This window comes from Nicotiana tomentosiformis, chromosome 4, assembly GCF_000390325.3.
Source record: "Nicotiana tomentosiformis chromosome 4, ASM39032v3, whole genome shotgun sequence".
Lineage (NCBI taxonomy): Eukaryota > Viridiplantae > Streptophyta > Magnoliopsida > Solanales > Solanaceae > Nicotiana > Nicotiana tomentosiformis.
Window position 1 is genome coordinate 7,495,101 of NC_090815.1, and position 25,847 is coordinate 7,520,947.

Below are 25,847 nucleotides of genomic sequence, written 5' to 3' on the forward strand. Positions count from 1 at the left end.
TTCAAATATCATTTTTACTTTGAATTTTTTTCACTTTTTTTGGAATTTTACCATTCTTATGCCCAAACGCCCACTAACATTAATTGAGAGCGACAACGATATCATCGGAATCAGAAAATAAATAAGACTTTTATTAAAACTATAATCAGTTCTTTCACCATAAAATAATTTAACCAAGTGTTAGTAGTAAACGTAGTATGGAAAACGAAGTATACTGATATAATATTTGAGAGGCAGATTCGGAATTTGGAGCATAAATCGTTGAAATTGAGAAAAAAATATTCCCACAATAATATATTTGTATATTATATTTGAATTGCTTTTCTATTCAAATAATATTTCTTATTATCAAATTTTTGGGTTATTTTGAAAATATACCCAATTATTAAAAAAAAACTAAAAATTATTTAAGAATATAAATGTATGAGAAAGAGAAATAAAAATAGTTAATAAGAGTTAATACCACTAATGATTCTGCAAATATAAAGATTTAAAAGTGAAATATTAGATCGATCTTTTTACTTTTTAAAAATAAAATTTATGATATATAAAATTATAATTACGGTTAAATATTCAAAATAAGAAATGAACTAATATTAAGAATCTGAATCAACATTAAATAAACTATTTTTTATGTTAAGATCAAACGATTAAATCTTTCAATTAATTATTTAACAGGAGGATCCAATTCAATTATTTTTTAAATTCATCAAATAAAATTATTTTTTAAGTTAAAAAAAACTTATGGCACATAAATTTATTCCATAGAAATAGCGTCAGAGATATAAAAAAAAAATCAGAACACAAAGTAAAATAAGGTTGAGTATAGTATTAAGAATCAAAAGGCCATAAAAGTGTCTGAGGAAGCACAATCAAAACTAAATTCTGAACAAGAACAAACTGTCAAGACTATATTATAAAGAGTTGACCCTCGTATAGTGGGATTATCCTTTGTAGATGTCTCGAGCAGAATCAAAATAATATTCGTATGTCATGCATTACTTGCAAATATTAGATCAAGACACATGATACCGTTAGCTATAATAACAAGTGGTGTACCAACAACGATTTTATTATGAGATCATACAAGTAACTTTAGATTTGATATACCTCTTCAATTGACTGAAATAACCATCATAAATATATCAAAGCACCACAATAGTGTCAAATTTATAAGTAAAACAAAATTGATAATATAAGATGAAGCGTTTAGGGCTAAGCGTCGAACAATCGAAATAATTGACCAAAATTTTTGTGATGACCCAAAAGGTCATCTTTAAATTTAATAATTATTTCTGGATTCTGAGACCTCAAACAATACTATTCATTATTCCTCGACTTGCGTGCGCAATCCGTATAATTTTTCGAAAATTTTTTATATGAAAAATTGATTAAAATGAGAAATAAAGCCTTAAAACTCAACTGAGTTGTCTTTGATTAATATTTTGAGAAAATGGACTTGGATCAGTATTTTGATAGTTCCGGTAAGTCCGTATCGTGATTTGGGACCTGGGCGTATGCCCGGAATCGAATTCGGAGGTCCCTAACTCGAGTTATCACATGTTGTCAAAATTTTTATGTTTAAAGGTTTAATGACTTAAGAGATTTGACTAATATTTGACTTTGTTGATACCGGATCCGTATTTTAGTTCCGGAATCCGGTGTAGCTCCATAATTATATTTATGACTTGTCTGCCAAATTTGGTGAGAAACGGAGCTGGTTTGACGTGATTCGGGCGTCCGATTGTTAAAATAGAAATTCTAAAGTTTTCTTAAAACATTCATTTGATTTGGTGTCTGATTCATAGTTCTAGGCATTATTTTGGTATTTCGATCGTGCGAGCAAGTTCGTATAATTTTTTGGACTTGTGTGCATGTACGGTTTAGAGCCCCGAGGGCTCGGGTGAGTTTCAGATAGCCTACGGACCTTTTGAACTTTGGAAAGAAATCTGGTTTTTGAGCTTCAGCTGTCATCTGGTGCATGGTTCTTCGCGATTGTGAAGTCGTTCCCGCGATCACGAAGAGAAAATTGTGAGCCTTGATTTTTACCCTTCGCGTTCGCGAAGATAGGCACTCTATCGCGGAAGGTTAGCTCCCAGTGCATCGCGAACACGTAGAGTTGATCGCGTCCGCGAAGAGAAAAAGAGGCACAAGTTGGGGAACTCAAATTTGTTCTTCGCGTTCGCATGAAGCGGTCCGCGATCGCGAAGGTCTACGGGGTTATGCTTCGCATTCGCGTATGGGATGTCGCGTTCGTGCAGTGCAAATTGGCAGCCTGTGCAAATTGTGCTTCGCGATCTCAAAGTCATTCCCGCGATCGCGATGAGTAAAAATCTGAACAATAGAACTTAAGTTCTAGAAATGGGATTTCGCCCCATTTTTCATTATTCACGATTTTGAGCTCGGGTAAGGCGATTTTTGGGCGATATTTACAGGAAAAAAATGGGGTAAGTATTCCTTATCCTATATTGATTATATTTCATGATTTCATACTCATTTACATCATGAATCCGTGAATTTATGGAAGAAAAATCAGATTTTTATAAAATCTTCCAAAAATATAAAATGAAGATTTGAAAGCCAATCCGATGTCGGAATTCAATAATTTTTATATGGTTGAACTCGTAGCGGAACGAGTGTTCGGATTTCGTGAGTTTTCCAGGGATTCGAGACGTGGGTCCCACTGTTGAGTTTTGAAATAAATTTTGGATTTTAATCCAAAAAATTAGTAAATTCATATGGAATTAATTTTTACAATTTATATTGAGTATATTGAATTGTTTATGACTAGATTTGAGGATTTCGGACACGAATTCGCGAGGCAAAGGTTTATTGGATTCTTGAATTTGGTTGCAAAGCGAGGTAAGTGTCGTGGTTAACCTTGACTTGAGGGAATAGAACCCTTGAATTATTTGTTATGTGAATTTCATGTGTAACGATGTATATGCAAGGTGACGAGTGCCTATACTTTGTCAATTTAATTATTTGCTTAATTATTTAAACATCTTAAATTATTTTAAGACATGAATTAATTATTATAATAATTGTTTCTCTCCTATTCCTTGTCAAATATTAATTCTTGAATTCCTGCAATAATTGTCACATGCTTATTTGATTTATGTGTCTTAATTGCTACTTGACATTTAACATATTAAATAATAAACTGCATATTTTCTCTCTGACTTCTACAATTAATTGCTACTTGTCATTGTTTATTTCATAAATAAATTATAATTATTTTATGCCTTGATGCTTAATAGTTTCTCATTGAACGTGGTATTCATTGGAGTATTTTTATTACATTTAAGAGTTGTTAAATATATTGGGGGATCGGGTTGCATGCCGCAACAGATTTATTTAAAGTTTACATTGGGGGATCGGGTTGCACGCCGCAACAGATTTATTTAAAAGTTTATATTGGGAGACCGGGTTGCATGCCGCAACAGATTTATTCTAAGTTTATATTAGGGGATCGGGTTGCACGTCGTAATGAAAACAAGTTGAGGGATTGTGACTGCTGAATTGACTTCAATTATTGATATTATTTACCGGTCTTACTACTATTTCTGTTATTATTATTATTATTATTATTATTATTATTATTATTATTATTATTATTATTATTATTATTATTATTATTATTATTGTGTACAGGTTAATGTAAGCGACCTTCCTTAGCCTCGTCACTACTTCGTTGAGGTTAGGCTCAGCATTTGCCAGTACATGGGGTCGATTGTACTGATACTACACTCTGCACTTTTTTGTGCAGATTTCGGAGTTGGTCCCAGTGGCGTATTGTAGATTTGCCCGGATACAGCTACCAATGGAGACTTGAGGTATAACTGCACAGCGTTCGCAGTTCTGAAGTCCCTTTCTATCTTATCTCAGCTGTGTATTATATTTCAAACATCTTGAATTTTATTCATACCTTTATTTGTATTATTCTAGAAGCTCGTACACTTGTGACTCCAATTCTGGGATGGTATTTAGATATCGCGATTATTATAGATTATTCACTTTATTTCAAACTTTATTTCCTCATTTGTTTTTTTGTTATTTATTAATTTAAAATTTTATTAAAATGGCTAATTATATTCTAACGTTGGCTTGCCTAGCAGGTGAAATGTTAGGCGCCATCACGGTCCCGAAGGTGGGAATTTTGGATCGTGACAGTTGGTATCAGAGCACTAGGTTACATAGGTCTCACGAGTCACGAGCAAACTTAGTAGAGTGTGAAGGATCGGTACAGAGACGTCTGTACTTATCTTTCAGAGGCTATAAAGTTTAGAAACAATATCACTTCTTTCTTATTCTGTCGTGCGATCTTATTCTATCATTGATAATTGAGCCATTCTATTCTTATTCTCTCATAGATGGCGAGAATACGTAATACTTCTACCGACGGACAGGGACCAGAGCCCCCGGTGGCAACTATGGCCAAGGGTAGAGGTCGAGGCCGAGGTCATGCTAGAGGCCGAGACAGAGGTAGAGCTCAGTCTAGATCTCAAACAGCAACACATATTGTAGAACCTCAGGTGGATCTTCAGGAGGAGGTTCCCGTCCAGACTGTACCGATTGGACCAGTTCAGGTCCCAGAAGGATTCATAGCTACTCTAGTACTTCAGGATGCTCTAGTTCGTTTGGTGAGCCTTATGGAGGGTGTGGACCGGAATGGTACATTTCCAGTGGCACCAACCATCTCACAGGCTGAGGAAGGAGCACAAACTCCCACTACTCCAGCTCCGGAGTAGATGGCTCCCCAGTATCAGGCTCCAACAGCCCCGCCAGTTGGGGTAGTTCAGCAGTTATTGCGGCACATGCCGGTGATAGGCCCGCCATGTCTTCTGAGGCCTTATTGAGACTAGATGAGTTTACTAAGCTCTTTCTAGTTCACTTCAGTGGTACACCTTCTGAGGACCCACATGATTATCTTGACCGTTGCTATGAGGTGCTACGAAATATGAGTATAGTTGAGACCAATGGGGTCGATTTTGCTGTATTTCAGATGACGGTTTTCGCTAAGAGGCGGTGGAGAGATTATACATTGACTAGACCAGTTGGATTGCCTGGATTGACCAGGGAGCAGTTCTCACGGTTATTTCTAGAGAAGTTCCTCCCTATCACATTGAGAGAGGATTACCGCAGGTAATTTGAGCGTCTACAGCAGGGCAGTATGATTGTTACTCAGTATCAGTCCCGTTTTGTGGATTTAGCCTGTCATGCTCTCCTTTTACTACCCACTGAGGGAGAGAGACTGAGGAGGTTTATTGAGGGACTCACTCACCCTATAAGGCTTCAGATGGCCAAGGAGACCGGAATTGAGATTTCCTTTCAGGCGGCTGCTAATGTCACGAGGAGGATCGAGATGGTTCTTGCATAGGAGAGAGGGCATGGGTCTGATAAGAGGCCTCGTTAGTTCGGTGGTTTAAGTGGTTCAGTTCGGTGGTTTCAGTGGTGCCTCGTCTGGAGGCAGGGGTAGTTTTGGTAGGGGTCATCCTCCCAGGCCGATTCATTCAGCACTTCAGGCATCTCACGGTGCTTCAAGGGGTCATGGTCATATTATGCCTTACTCTGGACAGCCAGCATTTAGTGCACATTCAGCTCCTATAAGTGCATCACCACTCTAGAGTCACTATAGCAGTTATCCGGCTCGTTCGGGTCAGCTTCAGCTTCAGCAGACACGACAACAGGATCGGTTTTATGAGCGTGGGAACATTGGTCACATCAGGAGGTATTGCCCTAGGTTGTCGAGTAACAGATCTCGACAGGATTCTCGTTCCATCATACCGGCACTGATTTCTTCACCGCCTACTCAGCCAGCTAGAGGTAGGGGTCAGGCAGCTAGAGGTAGAGATCAGTCCATTAGAGGTGGAGGTTAGGCCGTTATAGGTGGAGGCCAGTGAGTTAGAGGTCATCCCAGAGACGTAGTTCAGAGTGGTGGAGCCCAGCCCCGATTTTATGCTTTTTGAGCTAGGCCTGAGGCTGAGTCATCTGATGCTGTGATCATATGTATTATTCTAGTTTGCCATAGAGATTCTTCAGTTCTATTTGATCCAGGATCTATTTATTCCTACGTGTCCTCTTATTTTGCTTCATATTTGGTTGTGCCTCGTGATTCTCTGAGTGCTTCTGTATGTGTATCTACACCGGTGGGAGACTCTATTATAGAAGACTATGTCTATCGTTCGTGTGTGGTTACTATTGGTAGTCTTGAGACTAGTGTGGATCTTCTACTTATTGATATGGTAGATTTTGATGTCATCTTGGGTATGGATTGGTTGTCACCTTATCATGCTATATTGGATTGTCATTCCAAGACGGTGACCCTAGCCATGCCGGGGTTACCTCGGTTAGAGTGGAAATGAATTCCTGGTCATTCTACCAGCAAGGTTATTTCTTATATGAAGGCTCGGCGTATGGTCGAGAAAGGGTGTCTAGCCTATTTAGCTTATATTTGCGATCCCAGTGCGGATGTTCCTTCTATGGACTCAGTACCAGTTTTTCGTGAATTTCCAGAAGTATTTCCTACAGATTTGCCGGGGATGCCACCTGATAGAGATATTGACTTCTGTATTGATTTAGCTCCGGGCACTCAGCCTATTTCTATCCCACCATACCGTATGGCCCCGCTAGAGTTGAAAAACTTAAAGGAGCAGTTACAAGACTTACTTGATCAGGGATTTATTAGACCCAGTGTCTCACCCTTGGGTGCACCAGTATTATTTGTAAAGAAGAAAGATGGTTCAATGCAAATGTCTATAGATTATCGGCAGTTGAACAAGGCTACTATCAAGAACAAGTATCCACTGCCAAGAATTGATGACTTATTCGATCAGCTTCAGGGTGCCAAGGTGTTTTCAAAGATCGACTTGAGGTTTGGTTACCATCAGTTGAAGAGTAGGGCATCTGATATCCCTAAGATAGCTTTTCGGACTCAGTATGGGCATTACGAATTCCTAGTTATGTCATTTGGCTTGACAAATACCCCAACAACATTTATAGATTTGATGAATCGGGTGTTTAAGCCCTATTTGGATTCTTTTATGGTTGTATTCATTGATGATATCTTGATTTACTCTAGCAATCGAGAGGAGCATGAGCAGCATCTTCGGAGTGTGCTTCAGTCTTCGAAGAATAATAAGTTATATGCTAAATTTTCAAAATACGAGTTTTGGTTAAACTCAATTGCCTTTTTGGGGCATGTTATATCGGCAGAAGGCATAAAGGTGGATCCTAAGAAGATTGAGGTTGTTCAGAATTGGCCTAGACCTACTTCAGTTACAGAGATATGGAGTTTCCTGGGTTTGGCAGGCTATTATCGTCGGTTCGTAGAGGGTTTTTCATCTATAGCAAGCCCATTGACCAAACTGACCAAGAAAGGTGTTCTATTTAGATGGTCAGACGAGTGTGAGTTGAGCTTTCAGAAGCTCAAGACAGCTCTGACTACGACGCCAATATTGGTATTACCCACAAGTTCAGGATCTTATACGGTATATTGTGATGCATCTCACATTGGACTTGGTGCAGTATTAATGCAAGATGACAGGGTGATTGTATACACTTCGCGACAATTGAAAGTTCATGAGAAGAATTATCATGTTCATGACTTAGAATTGGCAGCCATTGTTTATGCGTTGAAGTTTTGGAGGCATTACCTTTACGGTGTCTCGTGTGAGGTATTTACTGATGATCATAGCTTACAATATCTGTTCAAACAAAAGGATCTCAATGTGAGGCAAAGAATATGGTTGGAGCTATTGAAGGACTATGATATCACTATTTTGTATCACCCCGTAAAGGCCAATGTGGGGGCCGATACTTTGAGTAGAAAGGCTGTGAGTATGGGCAGTTTTGTGTATATTCCGGTTGGTGAGAGGTCTTAGATGCAGATGTTCAGAATTTGGCTAATCAGTTCATGAGGTTAGATGTTTCAGAACCCAGTTGGGTTCTAGCTTACACAGTTGCTCGGTCTTCTTTATATGAGCGCATCAGAAAGGGACAGTATGATGATCCTCATTTACTTGTCCTTAAGGACACGGTGCGGCACGGTGATGCCAAACAGGTTGCTATGGGGGAAGATGGAGTTCTGTGAATGCAGGGTCGTATTTGTGTGCCTAATGTGGATGGGCTTCGTGAATTAATTCTGGAAGAGGCCCATAGTTCCAGGCATTTTATTCATCCAAGTGCTGCCAAAATGTATCAAGATTTGCGGCAACATTATTGGTGGAGGAGAATGAAGAAAGATATAGTTGCATATATAGCTCGGTGTCTGAATTTTCATCAAGTTAAGTATGAGGATCAGAGAACTGGTGGTTTGCTTCAGAAGTTAGAAATTCCTGAGTGGAAGTGGGAGCGTATCACTATGGATTTTGTTGTTGGGCTTCGGACTCAGAGAAAATTTGACGCAGTATGGGTTATTGTGGATAGGTTGACCAAGTCGGCACATTTCATTCTCGTCGCGCTACCTATTCTTCAGAGTGGTTAGCTGGAATTTATATTCGTGAGATTATCCGCCTTCACGATGTGTCCGTGTCTATTATTTTAGATCGAGGTACACAGTTTACCTCACACCTCTGGAGGGCTGTACAACGTGAGTTAGGCACGCGGGTTGAATTGAGTACAACATTTTATCCACAGACATACGGACAATCAGAATGCACTATTTAGATATTGGAAGATATGCTTCGCGCTTGTGTTATAGACTTTGGAGGTTCTTGGGATCAATTCTTGCCACTTGCGGAGTTTGCCTATAATAATAGCTACCAGTCGAGCATTTAGATGGCCCCATATAAGGCATTATACGTATGACAGTGTCGTTTGCCAGTTGGCTGGTTTGAACCGGGAGAGGCTCGGTTGTTGGGTACCGATTTGGTACAGGATTCCTTGGATAAGGTCAAAATTATTCAGGATCAACTTCGCACAGCTCAGTCTAGGCAAAAGAATTATGCCGACCGTAAAGTTCGTGACATTGCATTCATGGTTGGAGAAAGAGTATTGCTCCGGGTTTCACCTATGAAAGGTGTAATGAGGTTCGGAAAGAAGGACAAGTTGAGCCCTAGGTATATAGGACCCCTCAAAATTCTTGAAAGGGTGAGCGAAGTAGCCTACAAGCTTGCATTACCACCTAGTTTATTAGCGGTTCATTCGGTGTTCCATGTGTCTATGCTCCGAAAATATCATGGTGATCCGTCCCATGTGTTAGATTTCAGCTCAGCCTAATTGGACAAGGATTTGACTTATGAAGAGGAGCCGGTAGCTATTCTAGCCCGGCAGGTCCGACAGTTGAGGTCTAAAAGTTATCCTTCAGTTCGGGTACAATAGAGAGGTCAACCGGTAGAAGCATCTGCCTGGGAGTCTGAGTCGGACATGTGGAGTAAATATTCACACCTTTTCACCAACTTAGGTACTTTTTCTAATTTCGTTCGAGGACGAACGTTTGTTTTAGAGGTGGAGAATGTGATGACCCAAAAGGTCATCTTTAAATTTAATAATTATTTCTGTGTTCTGAGACCTCAAACAGCACTATTCATCATTCCTCGACTTGCGTGTGCAGTCCGTATAATTTTTCGGAAAGCTTTTATATGAAAAATTGATTAAAATGAGAAATAGAGCCTTAAAACTCAACTGAGTTGACTTTGGTCAACAATTTGAGCAAACGGACTCAGATCAGTATTTTAACAGTTCCGATAGGTCCGTATCATGATTTGGGACCTAGGCGTAAGTCCGGAATTGAATTCGGAGGTCCCTAGCTCGAGTTATCACATGTTGTCGAAACTTTTAAGTTTAAAGGTTTAATGACTTAAGAGATTTGACTAATGTTTGACTTTGTTGATACCGGATCCATATTTTGGTTTTGGAACCCGGTGTAGATCCATAACTATATTTATGACTTGTCTGCCAAATTTGGTGAGAAACAGAGATGGTTTGACGTGATTCGGGCGTCCGGTTGTTAAAATAGAAATTCTAAAGTTTTCTTAAAATATTCATTTTATTTGGTGTCCGATTCGTAGTTCTAGGCATTATTTTGGTGTTTCGATCATGCGAACAAGTTCGTATGATATTTTTGGACTTGTGTGCATGTACGGTTTAGAGCCCTGAGGGCTCGGGTGAGTTTCGGATAGCCTACAGACTTTTTGACCTTTGGAAAACAAATCTGGTTTTTGAGCTTCAGCTATCATCTGGTGCATGGTTCTTCGCGATCGTGAAGCCATTCCCGTGATCGCAAAGAGGAAATTATGAGTCGTGATTTTTACCCTTCGCGTTCGCGAAGATAGGCACGCGATCGCGGAAGGTTAGCTCCCAGTGCATCGCGAACGCGTAGAGTTGATCGCGTCTGCGAAGAGGAAATGAGGCACAAGTTGGGGCACTCAAATTTGTTCTTTGCGTTCGCATGAAGCGGTCTGCGATCGCGAAGGTCTACGGGGTTATGCTTTGCGTTCGCATGAATTGGTCCGCGATCGCGAAGGTCTACAGGGTTATGCTTCGCGTTCGCGTATGGGATGTCGCGTTCGCGTAGTGCAAATTGGCAGTCTGTACAAATTGTGCTTCGCGATCGTGAAGCCATTCCCTCAACCGCGAAGAGTAAAATGGACCTGGGCAGAAATTGTTCTGCGCGATCGCGAACGAATTCTCGCGATGAGTAAAAATCTAGACAACAGAACTTAAGTTCTGGAAATGGGATTTCGCCCCATTTTTCATTATTCACGATTTTGAGCTCGGGTAAGGCGATGTTTGGGCGATATTTACGGAAAAAATTGGGGTAAGTGTTGCTTATCCTATATTGATTATATTTCATGATTCCATACTCATTTATATCATGAATTCGTGAATTTATGAAGAAAAAAAAACACATTTTTATAAAATCTTTCAAAAATATAAAATGAAGATTTGAAAGTCAATCCTATGTCGGAATTCGATAATTTAATATGGTTGAACTCGTATCGGAACGGGTGTTCGGATTTCGTGAGTTTTTCGGGATTCGGGACATGGGTCCCAATATTGATTTTTGAAATAAATTTCGGATTTTAATCCGAAAAATTAGTAAATTCATATGGAATTAATTCCTACGATTTATATTGAGTATATTGAATTATTTATGACTAGATTTGAGTATTTCGGACACTAATTCGCGAGGCAAAGATTTATTGGATTCTTGAATTTGGTTGCAAAGCGAGGTAAGTATCGTGGTTAACCTTGGCTTGAGGGAATAGAACTCTTGAATTATTTGCTATGTGAATTTCATGTGTAACGATGTATAGGCAAGGTGACGAGTGCCTATACTTTGTCAATTTAATTGTTTGCCTAATTATTTAAACATCTTAAATTATTTTAAGACACGAATTAATTGTTATAATAATTATTTCTCTCATATTCCTTGTCAAATATCAATTCTTGAATTCCTGCAATAATTGTCACATGTTTATTTGATTTATGTGTCTTAATTGCTACTTGATATTTAGCATATTAAATATTAAACTGCCTATTTTCTCCCTGATTTCTACAATTAATTGCTACTTGTCATTGTTTGTTTCATAAATAAATTATAATTATTTTATGCCTCGATGCTTAATAGTTTTTCATTGAACGTGGTATTTATTGGAGTATTTTTTTTTCATTTAAGAGTTGTTAAATATATTGGGGGATCGGGTTGCACGCCGCAACAGATTTATTTAAAGTTTACATTGGGGGATCGGGTTGCACGCCGCAACAGATTTATTTAAAAGTTTATATTGGGAGACCGGGTTGCATGCCGCAACAGATTTATTCTAAGTTTATATTAGGGGATCGGGTTGCACGTCGCAATGAAAACAAGTTGAGGGATTGTGACTGCTGAATTGACTTCAATTATTGATATTATTTACCGGTCTTACTACTATTTCTGTTATTATTATTATTATTATTATTATTATTATTATTATTATTATTATTATTATTATTATTATTATTATTATTATTATTATTATTATTATTATTATTGTGTACAGGTTAATGTAAGCGACCTTCCTTAGCCTCGTCACTACTTTGTCGAGGTTAGACTCGGCACTTACTAGTACATGGGGTCGGTTGTACTGATACTACACTCTGCACTTCTTGTGCAGATTTCGGAGTTGGTCCCAGCCGGCAGCGACGTACTGTAGATTTGCCTGGATACAACTACCAGTGGAGACTTGAGGTATAACTGCACAACATTCGCAGTTCTGAAGTCCCCTTCTATCTTATCTCAGCTGTGTATTATATTTCAAACAGCTTAAATTTTATTCAGACCTTTATTTGTATTATTCTAGAAGCTCGTGCACTTGTGACTCCAGTTCAGAGATGGTATTTAGATGTGATTATTATGGATTATTCACTTTATTTCAGACTTTATTTTCGCATTTGTTTCCTTGTTATTAATTAATTTAAAATTTTGTTAAAATAGCTAGTTATATTCTAACGTTGGCTTGCCTAGCAGGTGAAATGTTAGGCGCCATCACGGTCCCGAAGGTGAAAATTTTGGGTCGTGACAGTTTTAGGTATACATTTGATATCAATGAACTGTTTGGTGGAAAAGTTATGGTTTGGGAGGTGATTTCTTTCAAGTACTACCAATAATTTTAAAATCGACGAAAGTAGAGACCGTAAAAGCTAGCTTGCCTAAATTATACTTATGGACTCAAATAAAAAAGATTCAACTGACAAGATATATAAAAGTAAGAACATATCCAACATTCAATGACTTCTTGCTTCGTCAGAAACGAAGAAGAGCATCTAATAAAAGATGATTTGTATAATGACCCGACTTGTCATTTTAAGAATTAGCATCTCGTTCAGTGACTTAAGGTCACAAGCAGCTTTGTGATGTATATTATGACTTGCGTGTGCAGTCGAGTTTGGTTTTCGATTGATTCGGGATTAAATTGAAAGAAATAATTTTTATTTTTGAAGCTTAAACAAAAAGAGTTGATCGGAGTTTGACTTTGAGCAAACAACTCCGGAATAGAATTTCGATGATTCCAATAGCTTCGTATGGTGATTTCGGACTTAGGAGTGTGTATGGGTATTTATTTTGAAGTCCGTAGTTTTGAAATGGCGAAAATAAGAAATTGAAGGTTTGGAAGTTTGACAGGGGAGTTGACAAGAATCCGATTCATGAAATTGAAATAGGTATGTTATGTCATTTATGACTTGTGTACAAAATTTGAGGTCAATTACACTTGATTTGATAGGTTTCAACATCGAATGCAGAAGTTGAAATTTTTTAGTTTCATTAAGTTTTAATTGAGGTGCGATTCGTCATTTTGATGTTGTTATATGTGATTTGAGGCCTCGAGTAGGTCCGTAATATATTTTGGGACTTGTTGGTATGTTCGGACGGGGCCCAAAGGGGCTCGGGGTGAGTTTTGGGGTGGTTTCGTACCATTTCTAGGCCATTTTTTGTTGCTGATTTTTGGCCACAAAGGTATGTATCGCGATCGTGGACAAACGGTCGCGAAGAGTAATTTTGCTGTTTGGACACTGTGTGTTGATACCCAATTTTCCTCTCATATTTTCTAAAAATACATATATACTTCCAAAATGGCATATTTGCATCATCATTTAGTTTACAAATCTATACAAGCATTTTCTATAATTTTCCATAATTTTTAATGCTCTAAATCAATTTCTTTCTATATTTTTATTATATAAATATCTAATAATTATCCTTTAAATTATTTTTGATGACTTAATCATCCAAACTTATCATTTACACCAACATGTATGTTTTATAATATTTTACTTCATTTTTTCTATAATTACATTTGCATTTTTAGGCTAATTTCACAATTTTTGTAATAATAGCCTATATTCATGTGTAATTATATTATTTGTGCCAAAATAGACTTTTTTATTTTTATAATATTAGGTTATTATTTTCAATTATTTTGGTGCACAAATAGTATTTTTTATTATTTATTAATTACTTTTATAAATTATTGTTGATAAATTTTGGATATTTAAACAACAGCCCAATTGTTAAACCAATTTCGGACCAAATGAGTTGCCCAAACACTCAAATACCCAGCCCAATTACCCCAACCCAAATCCAAACAACCCCTTAACCTAAAACCCAGTCGGTACCCGTTAATCGACCCGCCCCGTTCAGATTTTTAATCCTGACCGTTGATCTTTCAAGATCAACGGCCCTCATTCATCCTCTCCTTGTAAATTAACCTCACCCAAACCTTTATTTCGCCCATCTGCCACCCCTTAATCCTCTCGAACCTTCTCCTCTCTCCACAGACACCCTAGCCGCCCCCTCAAATCTCTCCAAAATCCGTCTCAACCATGGATTCTCTCCATGATTTCCTTACCTTCTGTGTGTTATCTCGTTACTTTATTCAAAACTATGGTATCACCTAGTACTTGCCTAAACATGGCAAGTACTATCTCTCAGAATTCGGCCATTCGACTTTAATCGCTTGAATCCGGACAGTATTTAGTCCATATACATCATAACCATGGCTATATGGGTCTGATTAGCCAAGATTTTCGGCCAATCTTTGACTTCTCTCAATTAGGGTTTACCTATTTCTTCCCTAATCTGATTTTTATTGATTATGTATATTAATACTTCCTTATTTATGTTTGATTTTATAGTTTTCCTTGTTTACTGGTTCGATTTCTGTCACTATAGAAACCCCTCCCCATCCCCCTTTGAAGAGGGGAATCGATATACTTTCACTAAAAATTGTAGCTTTGTTTTGTGATTCCCTCATACTCTGGTGATGTACTTCATTTTGGCCGGCTGAAAGCCAAGGCCACTGAGATTCTGTTATTCGAACTTTCCCTTGGTGTGACTTGCGAGCATTGCCCGAAGTTCTTTTGAAACTCTTGGGAACTTTGACGCATTGAGATTCTGGGTTCTTGTGGAATTTTTGTTGTGTGTTGTTGTCCGTTTAACTGGTAAGTCTCTTGATCTTTTGCAATTTCATTTTTTATGAGTCTCTGATTTGCATGTGCTCTCGCTTTTGAAATCTATGGCTTAATGTGTTTCTGGGCTACTTTTATGCACAACTCTGTTAGCTTTAAACTCGTTTTAAATCTCTCTAGCATTTAACTCCTCCTAATGCTGCTAGTTCTGAGATTGTCTATGTCTAACTTGGATAATCTGAACCCTCCTAAGCTCGCTTAGCTAGTGTATTGGTGTCTGAATGTTCATGAATATGCTTACCTGCTTTGTCCTGAATCTCTGTAATGAATGCCTCACATCTGTAATAACCTATGTTAAGACCTTCACTGTTAACTATGACTTGTTTTTCTGCTATTGTGTCACTCAACATGCTTACTTAATGTCCTACCCCTGTAATAATGGCTTTAAATTATAGAACAGTTATCTCAACTTGTTTTCCCTGCCATGTTTGAACTGTTTTAAGATGAATACCTAGTATAACTTAGACCTTCCCTAGTTAATTAGTCTACTGGTCAATACTTGAATGCCTACGCTTGCCATTTGATATGAGGTTATTTTCACTCTGTTCTGAACCTCTGCAATGATTATCTTGCATATGTAATGTGTTCTAATCTGTGTTAATATTCTTTCTTTCTATCAACTATGACCTTGCTTCCCTGCTAATATGCCCCCCAGCATGTCTTTGGCTCACTTAATTGCTTGTTCCTTCAGTGATTACTTGACTTGTCACAATGTGTGTTCCCCTATCATGTCTGAATGTTGTCTTGTTCCCTGATGAGAGTTAACATGTCTGTCTTATGGCACTAGGATGTATACTTATCATGATTTGGACTTTTAGGTTTCAATTTGTTAGTATTATGCACTTGTGCATGATAATCTTTGTCAATCTTGCAAACTTGTTTTTCCCCTAACTCTTTCAATATGTGGCCGTCTATGTGTTATTTTACTAAGTGTTTAACCTGCTTCTAATTCCCTGATGAACCTACGTTTAATCTTTGTGACATGTTTGATTAATTGCTTTATGTTCTCATCCTTTCTATGTATACTTTAAGTTATAAGTGTATTCCCTCAATTCCTGTCCCTCAACCATTGTCCACTCTCCCTCATTTGTTATCTATTCTATCTTTAACCTCTCATTTTTAGCCGGCTGAAAGCCAAGGCTACCAAGGTTCTTACTACTGATCTCCCTAGTGTGAGCACTGCTCGGGGTCCATTGAGGCCCTTGTGAACTCTGACACACTAGGGCTTGGTCCTAGTCATTCTTTCAACCTCCAAAACTACCCCTAGTACCCTAGTTCCTGTCATGTACTGTGTATCTATATTTATTGTTCCCAGTGGTGCAACACTTGTGCTGTGGCTCATTGAATTGGTATGGACTACTCTATGGATCCTTGAGTCGTGTATTGAATATGGCTCTTTGTTGAAGGCCTGGGTATGCTATGTGAGAGATATTGAAGGCCTAGTAAAGCTGGGTATTTAGTTATTTTATTTGGGCCTGCTGTGGGCCTATTGTTACTGTTATGTAACATTGTTACTTTTACTCATTGTTGGACATGTAATAATCTTTGTATAAACGATTGGGGTTGTTAGTAAAAGGGAATGGGGTAGATTTTAATATTTGCATGCAATGGGTAGATAACATGCCTATAGGATTTGGTAATATGTTTGCTATTTGTTCGATTACATGAGCATCGTAGGGATCATGACATTAGGGGAGCATACACACACACACACATTACTTGTTTACTATTAATCATGAGTCCAAATGACATGTCTACTGCTACGTGTTTATAGACACCATGCTTATAGGGAGCAAGCACCCCTTCAACTTGCATGATTACTTTCAAATATATTAGAAACCTGCCTATAAGAACAAAAATGAACTTTCCTACAATTCACTTCAGTTACTCACTAGAAATCATGCCTACAGGATTTTGATCATTTCATTTGTTATTGTATCACATCTTTCACTACAAATCTTGTTCATAGGACTAAGCATAAATAAAACAAGCTCTAAAGTACTATGGTAAGAGATCCTGCCTATAGGAAATAATTGCTCGCTATAATTGGTTAATGCTAGACCATTCAAACACTGCTTCATGCACGTCGTATGAATAATTCTGGGACTCTTTCCCTAGTAGATTCGGTTGTACCCAACTGCGTAGATCACTTAGGCATTGCACATATAGTATTGGTAACTTAAAACTCTCAACAATTAGCTTATGATACCCGCATGATTCTATCTATAAGCTATTTCTGCATCTGAAATCAATTGTATACTTTGATTGCCTAGAAAGCATGTCTATAGGATTCTGCAGATTTCTGACCGGTGTATGTGTTTGCGTGCATTTGTTGCTTAAGTGTGGAGGTAAACTTGAGCCTTAACTGCCTATATTAAAGTTCAATATGTTTTGTATGTCGCCTAGTTTTATCATTTTTGAGCAGCCTAAGTTTAAGTCTAGAACCACCCTAAATAGAGGCCCAATACCTCCTAGACCATAGGTATGGGACGGGTAATGCACGCATAAGGTACGACCTATAATTGAATTAGAACGCTTTTAGGTAACAGCTTTAACATAGTAATCGGGTAGCAGTAGATGATAGTCTGTGCCCGCTGAATAATATGAGTAACACCCCATCTTGAGGGAGTTACGAAATATTATTTATGTTGCACGGGGTAATGTTTTAGGCTAAAAAACTTAGGACCCCCTCCTATTTATATACTGTTATTAGATCTAAATAGTTGTATTCCTATATTCGCATTAAGATCTGTATTAATCATGTTGTAATAAAGTTCTGTGACTTTTGAACTCCTTTATTTATTTGATAACCTAGCCTAATCATAATTCACATAATCTTAAGTTCAGCCGAGACCCACAATTGTAGACCTCGAGAAGTGCCTAACACCTTCTCTTTGAGGTAACTTGAGCCCTTACCCGATCTTTGGTGACTTAGACTAGTTAAAACAGAGTTATCTGCATAATAGGTGCCCTAACGCACCTTAAAACCGTTAGGTGGCAACTCTCCTATTTTAATACCTCCTTTAAAAGAGTTGTCACATGTTAAAGCCCGCATTTCACGAGAGAAAATGGGGCGCGGCATTGTGAATCGATATCGCGGAAGCCTTTTCGCGATCGTGTAGAGGACAATTCTGCTGCATTGATTTGACTTTGGAAGCTTATATCTCGCAATCTATAAGGAATTTGGAGATGATCCAAAAATGAAAGTTGTAGTTCTTTGTGTCTAGTTTTCTAAAAAAACAAACCTTTTGGAATTTGGAGTAGTGTACAAAATGTTATGATGGATACACTACAAGTTATCTGGGAAGAGTTTGGAAATCGCGAAGAAGAAATTGCTGCTGCATAGGGCTGACTTTGGAAGCTTATATCTCAAAATTTATAAGAAATTGGGAGATGAACAAAACATGAAAGTTGTAGCTCTTGATGTCCAGTTTTCAAAACGTCAAACCTTTTGTCATTTGGAGGTCTATACAAAATGTTATAACCATTATACTAGAGACTCTCTGGAAGAGTTGGGGAGTTTGTGCTTCGCGGTCGCGATTGGTTTTCGCGATCACGAAGAGCAAATTTTGAGCTTGAAAATTGTGTACTTCGCGATCGCGAAGCATTTTCCATGATCATGAAGATTAAATGCTTGGACAGAAGCTATATTTCAAGGTTTCAGCCATTTTAACATATTTGGAGCTTTGGAGCTCGGATAGAAGCGATTTTTAGGCGATTTTCGGAAGATTTACAAGGGAAACGTCGGGGTAAGAGTTCTTAACTCAATTTTGGTTAAATTACCCGAATCTATTATTGTTTTTATCATTAAATTAGTATTTTGGATTGAAAATGGTAGAAATTTTATAAAGTTTAAATTGAGGATTTGGAGGTCAATTCGTTATCGGAATGTGATAAAATTGGTATGGTTGAACTCGTATCAGAATGGGAGTTCGAATTTCATGAAAATTCTGTCAGGTTTCGAGAGGCGGGCCCCACATTGAATTTTAGTTGACTTTTTAATGTGAATTTTTAAATCGACGTTTTATTATCCGGAATTATTTTCGATGAATTTTAATGAAGTTATATAATTTATTTGGCAAGATTTGGACCGTCCGGAGGTTATTTCATGCAAGAAGGCTATTTTGGAATATTGGCCTAACTTCAAAAAGGTAAGTATCTTGCCTAACCTTGAGTGGGGGAAATTACCCTTTAGGCATTGAGTCTTATGTGAAAATTGTGTAATTAAAAATCATGTACGCGAGGTGACGAGTACGTACTTGGTTTATATGTGCAAATTATATTGGTTGAAATTCGTAGACTCCCTTATGTATTAAACTGGAAAATTGTTGGAACATAGTAAATCCTTGTTTGTTGAATTTGTTTTTATATGATAATTTGGTGTGATTGCCACCTTGATTTTTATGTGGATCCCGTGTTTTTGTTGAGTTGATATTTCCTGGAGATAATTTCATTATGGGTTATTCATTTGTAAATAATTTATTAAATAAATTTAAAAAGGAGGCATTGATCTATTTGCCAAAACAAATTGGATTAAAGAAGGCATTGTTCCTTGATGAATTACTTTCCAGTTCATGTTGTTGAAATTGGTATTGAGTTATAAAGGCCGTAAATCATATTGAGGCAAAGTGTTAAATTGTGAAATATTATTTTGTTGAGTTGTTCACTCCCGAATATTTTTGTTAAGATTTTGTGCACATATTGGTCGATCCATGGGCTCCTTATTGTGAAAATCAATGTATTGTTGATTTCTGTGGCAAGTTGTGATATTTGAGAACTTGATGTGCAATTTGTGATATGTTGTAATATTTGAGCACTTGATGTGCAATTTTGATATTTGAGCACTTGATGTGCAATTTATAATATGTTGTGATATTTGAGCACTTGAGGTGCAAGTTGTATTATGCTGTGATAATCGGGCACTTAAGGTGCGAATTGTGATATATTCTGATATTGATACGCATGCGGTGGTACAAGGTCTGGGTGTTAAAACACATGCGGTGAGATAAGGGGGGCTTGATACGCGTGTCTAGTAGAGGAATGTAACGACCCGGCCGGTCGTTTTGAGTGTACTACCCCCGATCCCCTATTTACTATTTTCTCTGTATCTGTTTCTTCTTATTTGACTTGCCGGAAGGTCTTGTTTTTGGTTTCGGAGTGTTTTGGGACACTTAATCCCTAAAACGGAAGCTTAAGTCTCAGGATTTTGACCGTAGTCGGAAGTGTGTGAAGAAGAATCCGGAATGGAGTTCCGACGGTTTCGTTATCTCCGTTGGATGATTTTGGACTTAGGAGCGTGTCCGGACTGTGAATTTGAGGTATGTAGCTAATTTAGGCTTGAAATGGCGAAAGTCGAATTTTGGGAAGTTTGACCGGGGGTTGACTTTTTGATATCGGGGCCGGATTCTGATTCCGAAAGTTGGAGTAGATTCGTAACGTCAAATATGACTTGTGTGCAAAATTTGGGGTCAATTGGACATGGTTTGATAGGTTTCTACATCAGTTATAGAAATTGAAAATTTCAAGTTCATTAAGTTTGAATCGGAGGGTGATTCGTGTTTTTGATGTTATTTGAGGTGGTTTGAGGATTCGACTAAATTCGTATAGTATTTTGGGACTTGATGATATGTTTGGTTGAGGTCACGAGGGCCGCGAGTGAGTTTCGGGTGGTTAACGAATCAGTTTTGGCCTTGTTGAGATAGTTGATATCTGCTGCTGCATGTTTTCTGGTTTCCTCTTACGCATTCGCGAGAGGAGCCTCGAAGAGTGTTTCTGAGTTTGTGAGATTTTGCTCTACTCGTCCGCGAAGGAGAGGACACGAACGCGAAGGTATAGCAGTGTGTGCATCGCGAACGCGTGGGTGGCGTCGCGTTCGCGAAGGGGAGTGAGGTAGCCGGGGACCCCCAGTCTTTTGTTCTACGCGTTCGTGTGGTGAGGGACGCGTTCGTGAAGGTATGAGTTTACAAAGCTTCGCGTTCGCGAAGCGTAGGTCGCGTTTGTGAAGAGTTAAGTTGAGAGGCAATCTGAGTTGGTCTGCACGAATGCGAGAGGACGGTCGCGTTTGCGAAGAAGGAAATCTGGGCAGGCAATATTAATTTCAAAAACAAGGGTTTGAACACATTTTGCATATTTTGAGCTAGAGAACATGGAATTGGGCGATTCTAGAAGGGATTTTTGTGGAGTTGATTGGGGTAAGTGATTCCTACTTGGTTTTGGTTAAAACCCATGATTATATATTTAATTTTATCATCTAATTTGTGATTTTGGGTGAAAATTGGGGAAGAAGATGAAGTGTTCTTGAGTTAGATTTTTTGGGGTTTTGAATGGGATTTTATTATCGGATTGGCGTAAATTTGGTAGGGTTAGACTCGTGAGAGAATGAGCTTTTGGGTTTTGTAACTTTGGTCAGATTTCGATACGTGGGCCTGGGGGGCGGGTTCGGGCCAATTTTGGATTTTTGGCCTATAATTTCGTGTTTTATTATGGGATTGATTCTTTTAGCTTATATTAATTATCTCATACAGCTTGTGGCTAGATTCGGGACATTTGGAGGCTGATTCGAGGGGCAAAGGCATTGCGGAGTAGAATTTTGCGCGGTTTGAGGTAAGTAACAGTTTTAAATCTGGTCCTGAGGGTATGAAACCCCGGATTATTGGATTATGTGAGTATTTTGGAGGTGACACACATGCTAGGTGTCTGGCGTGTGGGTGTGCACCGTAGGAATTTGGACTTGGTCCATTCCATGTAACTGTAAAGTTGAATAACTTGTTGCTAGCTATATGCTCTCCCTATGTTATAGAAATTTAACTGCAAATCATGTTAGAAATAATGCTTAGGCTATGTGATGGTACTGTTGGGACCCGCAGAGGTCGCGTACTTGTTGAATTACTTGCTAATTGTTGTCTTGTACTCAGTCATGATTTTACTTGTGTATCATATCTCAACCTCTTCTAGATTTTGTTGATACACTATGATATCTTTGTTTGGGATAATCTTTGTGATTTCCGAGAGCCCGAGAAACTAGGGAGGTTGATGACTGAGTGAGGTAGAGGGCATGTCTGTGAGGTATTGATATTATGGCACGTGAGTTGTACATGCGATTCCACATATTGATACAATAGCATGTGAGTTGTTCGTGCAACACGTGAGTTATCCGTGTGGATTTTAGCGCTTGGGCTGAAAGGAGCCCCTCCAGAATCTGCATACCCCCATTGAGTGGAGGTACCTATTGAGTATGAGTATTGAGGGTTAAGAGCCGAGCGATTGAGCTGTTATGACGAGTTGAGTGTCTGTTGCCCTGAGAGGCTGTACTTGTTTTCCATTTGTTAATGCACTTATTTGCTATCTGTCATTGTTGTGAAATTTTTGAAAGATTCTATATCCGGATTACTTGCACTGTAATTGTATAAATTGATTTGACTTGAACTAGCAGATTTGAAAGCATGTCTATTCTTTGCTGGAATTATCGAAAATGAATTGTATTTGTATAGCTCGTCACTACCTTCTCAGTTCTTTATTTATTTCTGTTACTTGCTGAGTTGGTTGTACTCATGCTACACCCTGCACTTCATGTACATATCTAGGTGTGTTTTATCATGGAGGTCATTTAGTTCGTGCGCGATCGAGTACCGGAACTACAAGGTAGTTGCCGGCGTCCACAAACATTGTCTCTCTTTCTATGTTTTCTTTCTTTTCAGTATTGATATTCAGACACTTTTTGTATTAGACTGGATATTTAGATGCTCATGATTCAGTGACACCCCGATGTAGGGCTATTTTTCAGCACTTTTGTTTTATTTGGGTTTTACCCCCATTTTTATGAAAGATTGCCTAGTATCACGATAGGCGCCATCGCGACGGGTTAGGTTTTGGATTGTGACAAGTTGGTATCAGAGCCTAGGTTACATAGGTCTCACGAGTCATAAGCAGGTTTAGTAGAGTCTTGCGGATCGGTACGGAGACGTTTGTACTTATCTTCGAGAGGTCGTAGAACCCTTAGGAAACTCCACATTCTTGAATTTTTATTGTGTAAATCTGTTGATTTTAGTAACTAAACATATGTTGTTTCATTCTCTCACAGATGGTGAGGACTCGTGCTACCGGACAAGATAGACAGCCACCAGTACCACCAGCCAGGGCCGTAAGAGGCCGAGGTCGTGTTAGAGACCGCGGTAGGGGCAGAGGTGCAGCCCGCACAGCAGCTGGGGTAGTACCTGCCGATCCACTAGTTACCCCAGATCAGGAACAGATTCCATTTGTTGATGCACCAGCTCAGGCACCACCTGTGCCTATTGTGATTCTAGGCCTTCATGAGGCCTTAGCTCAGATTCTGACTGCGTGTACCACTCTTGCTCGGGCAGTATCTATTTAGTCTGCCACAACCACTTCTCAGGCCGGGGGAGGTGCTTAGACTCCCGTCGCCCGCACACCAGAGCAGGTGGTACAGGGATTTCAGACATCGGGGGCACCACCAGCCCAGCCGGTTGCAGCTGCTCAGGACTATGTGGTACCTGTTATGCCTGATGATGAGCAACGTCGATTGGAGAGGTTTGGGAGACTCTTGCCTCCATCTTTCAGTGGTACCGAGGGAGAGGATGCACGGGGCTTCTTGGACAGGTGTCAGAGGATACTTCGTACAACAGGTATTCTGGAGACCAGTGAGGTCTCGTTCACTACCTTTCAGTTCTCTGGGGCTGCCTTCAGTTGGTAGGAGGCTTACGAGAGGCGTAGGCCGGTCGGCGCAACACCCCTTACATGACAGCAGTTCTCCGGTCTATTCCTGGAGAAGTTCGTGCCTTAGTCCCGTAGAGAAGAGCTGCGTAAGCAGTTTGAGCATCTTCGTCAGGGTGATATGTCTGTGATACAATATGAGATACGATTCTCGGAGTTGGCCCGTCATGCTATCTGGTTGGTTCCCACAGATAGGGAGAGGATCAGGAGGTTTATAGATGGCCTCATTTTTCAGCTGTGATTGCTTATGACCAGAGAGAGAGTGTCTGAGGCTAATTTTGATGAGTTTGTCGACATTGCTCGTCATATTGAGATGGTTCGCAGCCAGGAGCGGGTTGAGAGGGAGGCCAAGAGGCCTCGTGGTCAGGGTGTCTTCAGCGGTGTTCCTTCTGGGGGCAGTTCCACCATGGTATGGGTCGTCCTTTCAGACATGCTCAGACGACTCGCCCAGTTGGCCGTGGTGCATCGTCTGGCCATGAGTCACACAGTCATCAGCAGGGCCAGTCATTGTTCAGTGCACTACCGGCGTAGAGTTCTCACCAGGTCTCGTCAGCTCAGGTTTCTATGGGTAGTTCCTCTGGGCACCAGGAGCAGCAGTTCCGTCAGAGGAGGGGTTGTTTCGAGTGCGAAGAGTTTGGTTACATCAAGAGAGATTGCCCTAGGTTGTTGAGTGGGGCTCCACAACAGAGTACTTGGCCGATGGCACCAATATCAGCAGCTCTACCACCCGTCCAGCCAACTCGAGGTGGGGCTCAGTCAGTTAGGGGTCACCCGAGAGGGGGAGGCAGATCAGGGGGTGGCCAGGACCGTTTCTATGCCCTCCCTGCTAGACCAGATACCATTGATTCATATGCTATGATTACATATATTGTCTCAGTTTGCCACAGAGATGCCTATGTATTATTTGACCCTGGTTCCACTTATTCATATGTGTTCTCATAATTCGCTCATTATATGGATATGCCCCGTGAGTCCCTAGTTTCATCTGTTCATGTGTCCACTCCAGTGGGCGATACTGTCATTGTGGATCGTGTATATCGGTCATGTGTGGTGACTATTAGGAGTCTAGAGACTAGAGTGGATCCCTTGTTGCTTAGTATGGTTGATTTTGACGTGATATTGGGTATGGATTAGCTGTCTCCATGTCATGCTGTTTTAGATTGTCACGCTAAGACCGTGGCATTGGCGATGCCGGGGTTGCCGAGGGTTGAGTGGAGCGGTTCTATAGACTATGTTCCCAGTAGAGTGATTTTATACTGAAGGCTCAGTGGATGGTTGAGAAGGGTTGTCTATCCTATTTGGATTTTGTGAGGGATGTTAGTACAGAGACTCCTGCCATTGGTTCTATTCTGGTGGTGCGTAAATTTCTGGATGTGTTTCCTGCAAACATGCCGAGCATGCCGCCCGACAGGGATATTGACTTCGGTATCGATTTGGTACTGGCCACTCAGCCAATTTCTATTCCATCGTATCGTGTGGCACCGGCGGAGTGGAAGAAGTTGAAAGAACAACTTCAGGAACTCCTTTATAAGGGGTTTATTCGGCCTAGCGTGTCACCTTGGGGTGCACCAGTTCTATTTGTAAAGAAGAAGGATGGTACTATGAGAATATGTATTGATTATAGGCAGTTGAACAAAGTCATAATCAAGAACAAGTATCCATTCCCACGTATTGATGATTTATTTGACCAATTTCAGGGAGCGAGGGTATTATCCAAGATTGATTTGAGGTCAGGGTATCACCAGCTGAAGATTTAGGACTCAGATATTCTTAAGACAACTTTCAGGACCAGATATGGCCATTATGAGTTTCTTGTGATGTCTTTTGGGCTGACCAACGCCCCAACAACGTTCATGCATCTGATGAACAATGTGTTTCAGCCTTATCTTGACTCTTTCATTATTGTATTCATTGATGACATCCCGATGTACTCTCATAGCCAGGAGGAGCATGCTCAGCATCTGAGGATTGTGTTACAATGATTGAGGGAGGAGAAACTTTATGCAAAGTTCTCAAAGTGTGAGTTTTGGCTCAGTTCAGTGGCGTTCTTGGGATATGTGGTGTCCAGTGAGGGTATTCAAGTAGACCCGAATAATATAGAGGAGTTGCAGAGTTGGCAGGCTATTACCGTCGTTTTGTGGAGGATTTGTCATCTATTTCATCACCCT

The 25,847-nt window shown here is 39.5% G+C and overlaps 1 protein-coding gene across 1 annotated transcript; it reads left to right on the forward strand.

Moving 5' to 3' along the window:
- The first annotated feature begins 24,243 nt into the window (after window positions 1-24,243).
- On the forward strand, window positions 24,244-24,621 carry LOC138909215 (uncharacterized). The gene has a single exon (XM_070200403.1). It carries the CDS (start codon window positions 24,244-24,246, stop codon window positions 24,619-24,621), a length of 378 nt encoding a protein of 125 aa, XP_070056504.1.
- The last annotated feature ends 1,226 nt before the right edge of the window (window positions 24,622-25,847 follow it).

Coding starts and splice junctions, on each gene's coding strand:
- LOC138909215 (XM_070200403.1), top strand. CDS start 24,244: ATGGGTAGTTCCTCTGGGCACCAGGAGCAGCAGTTCCGTCAGAGGAGG.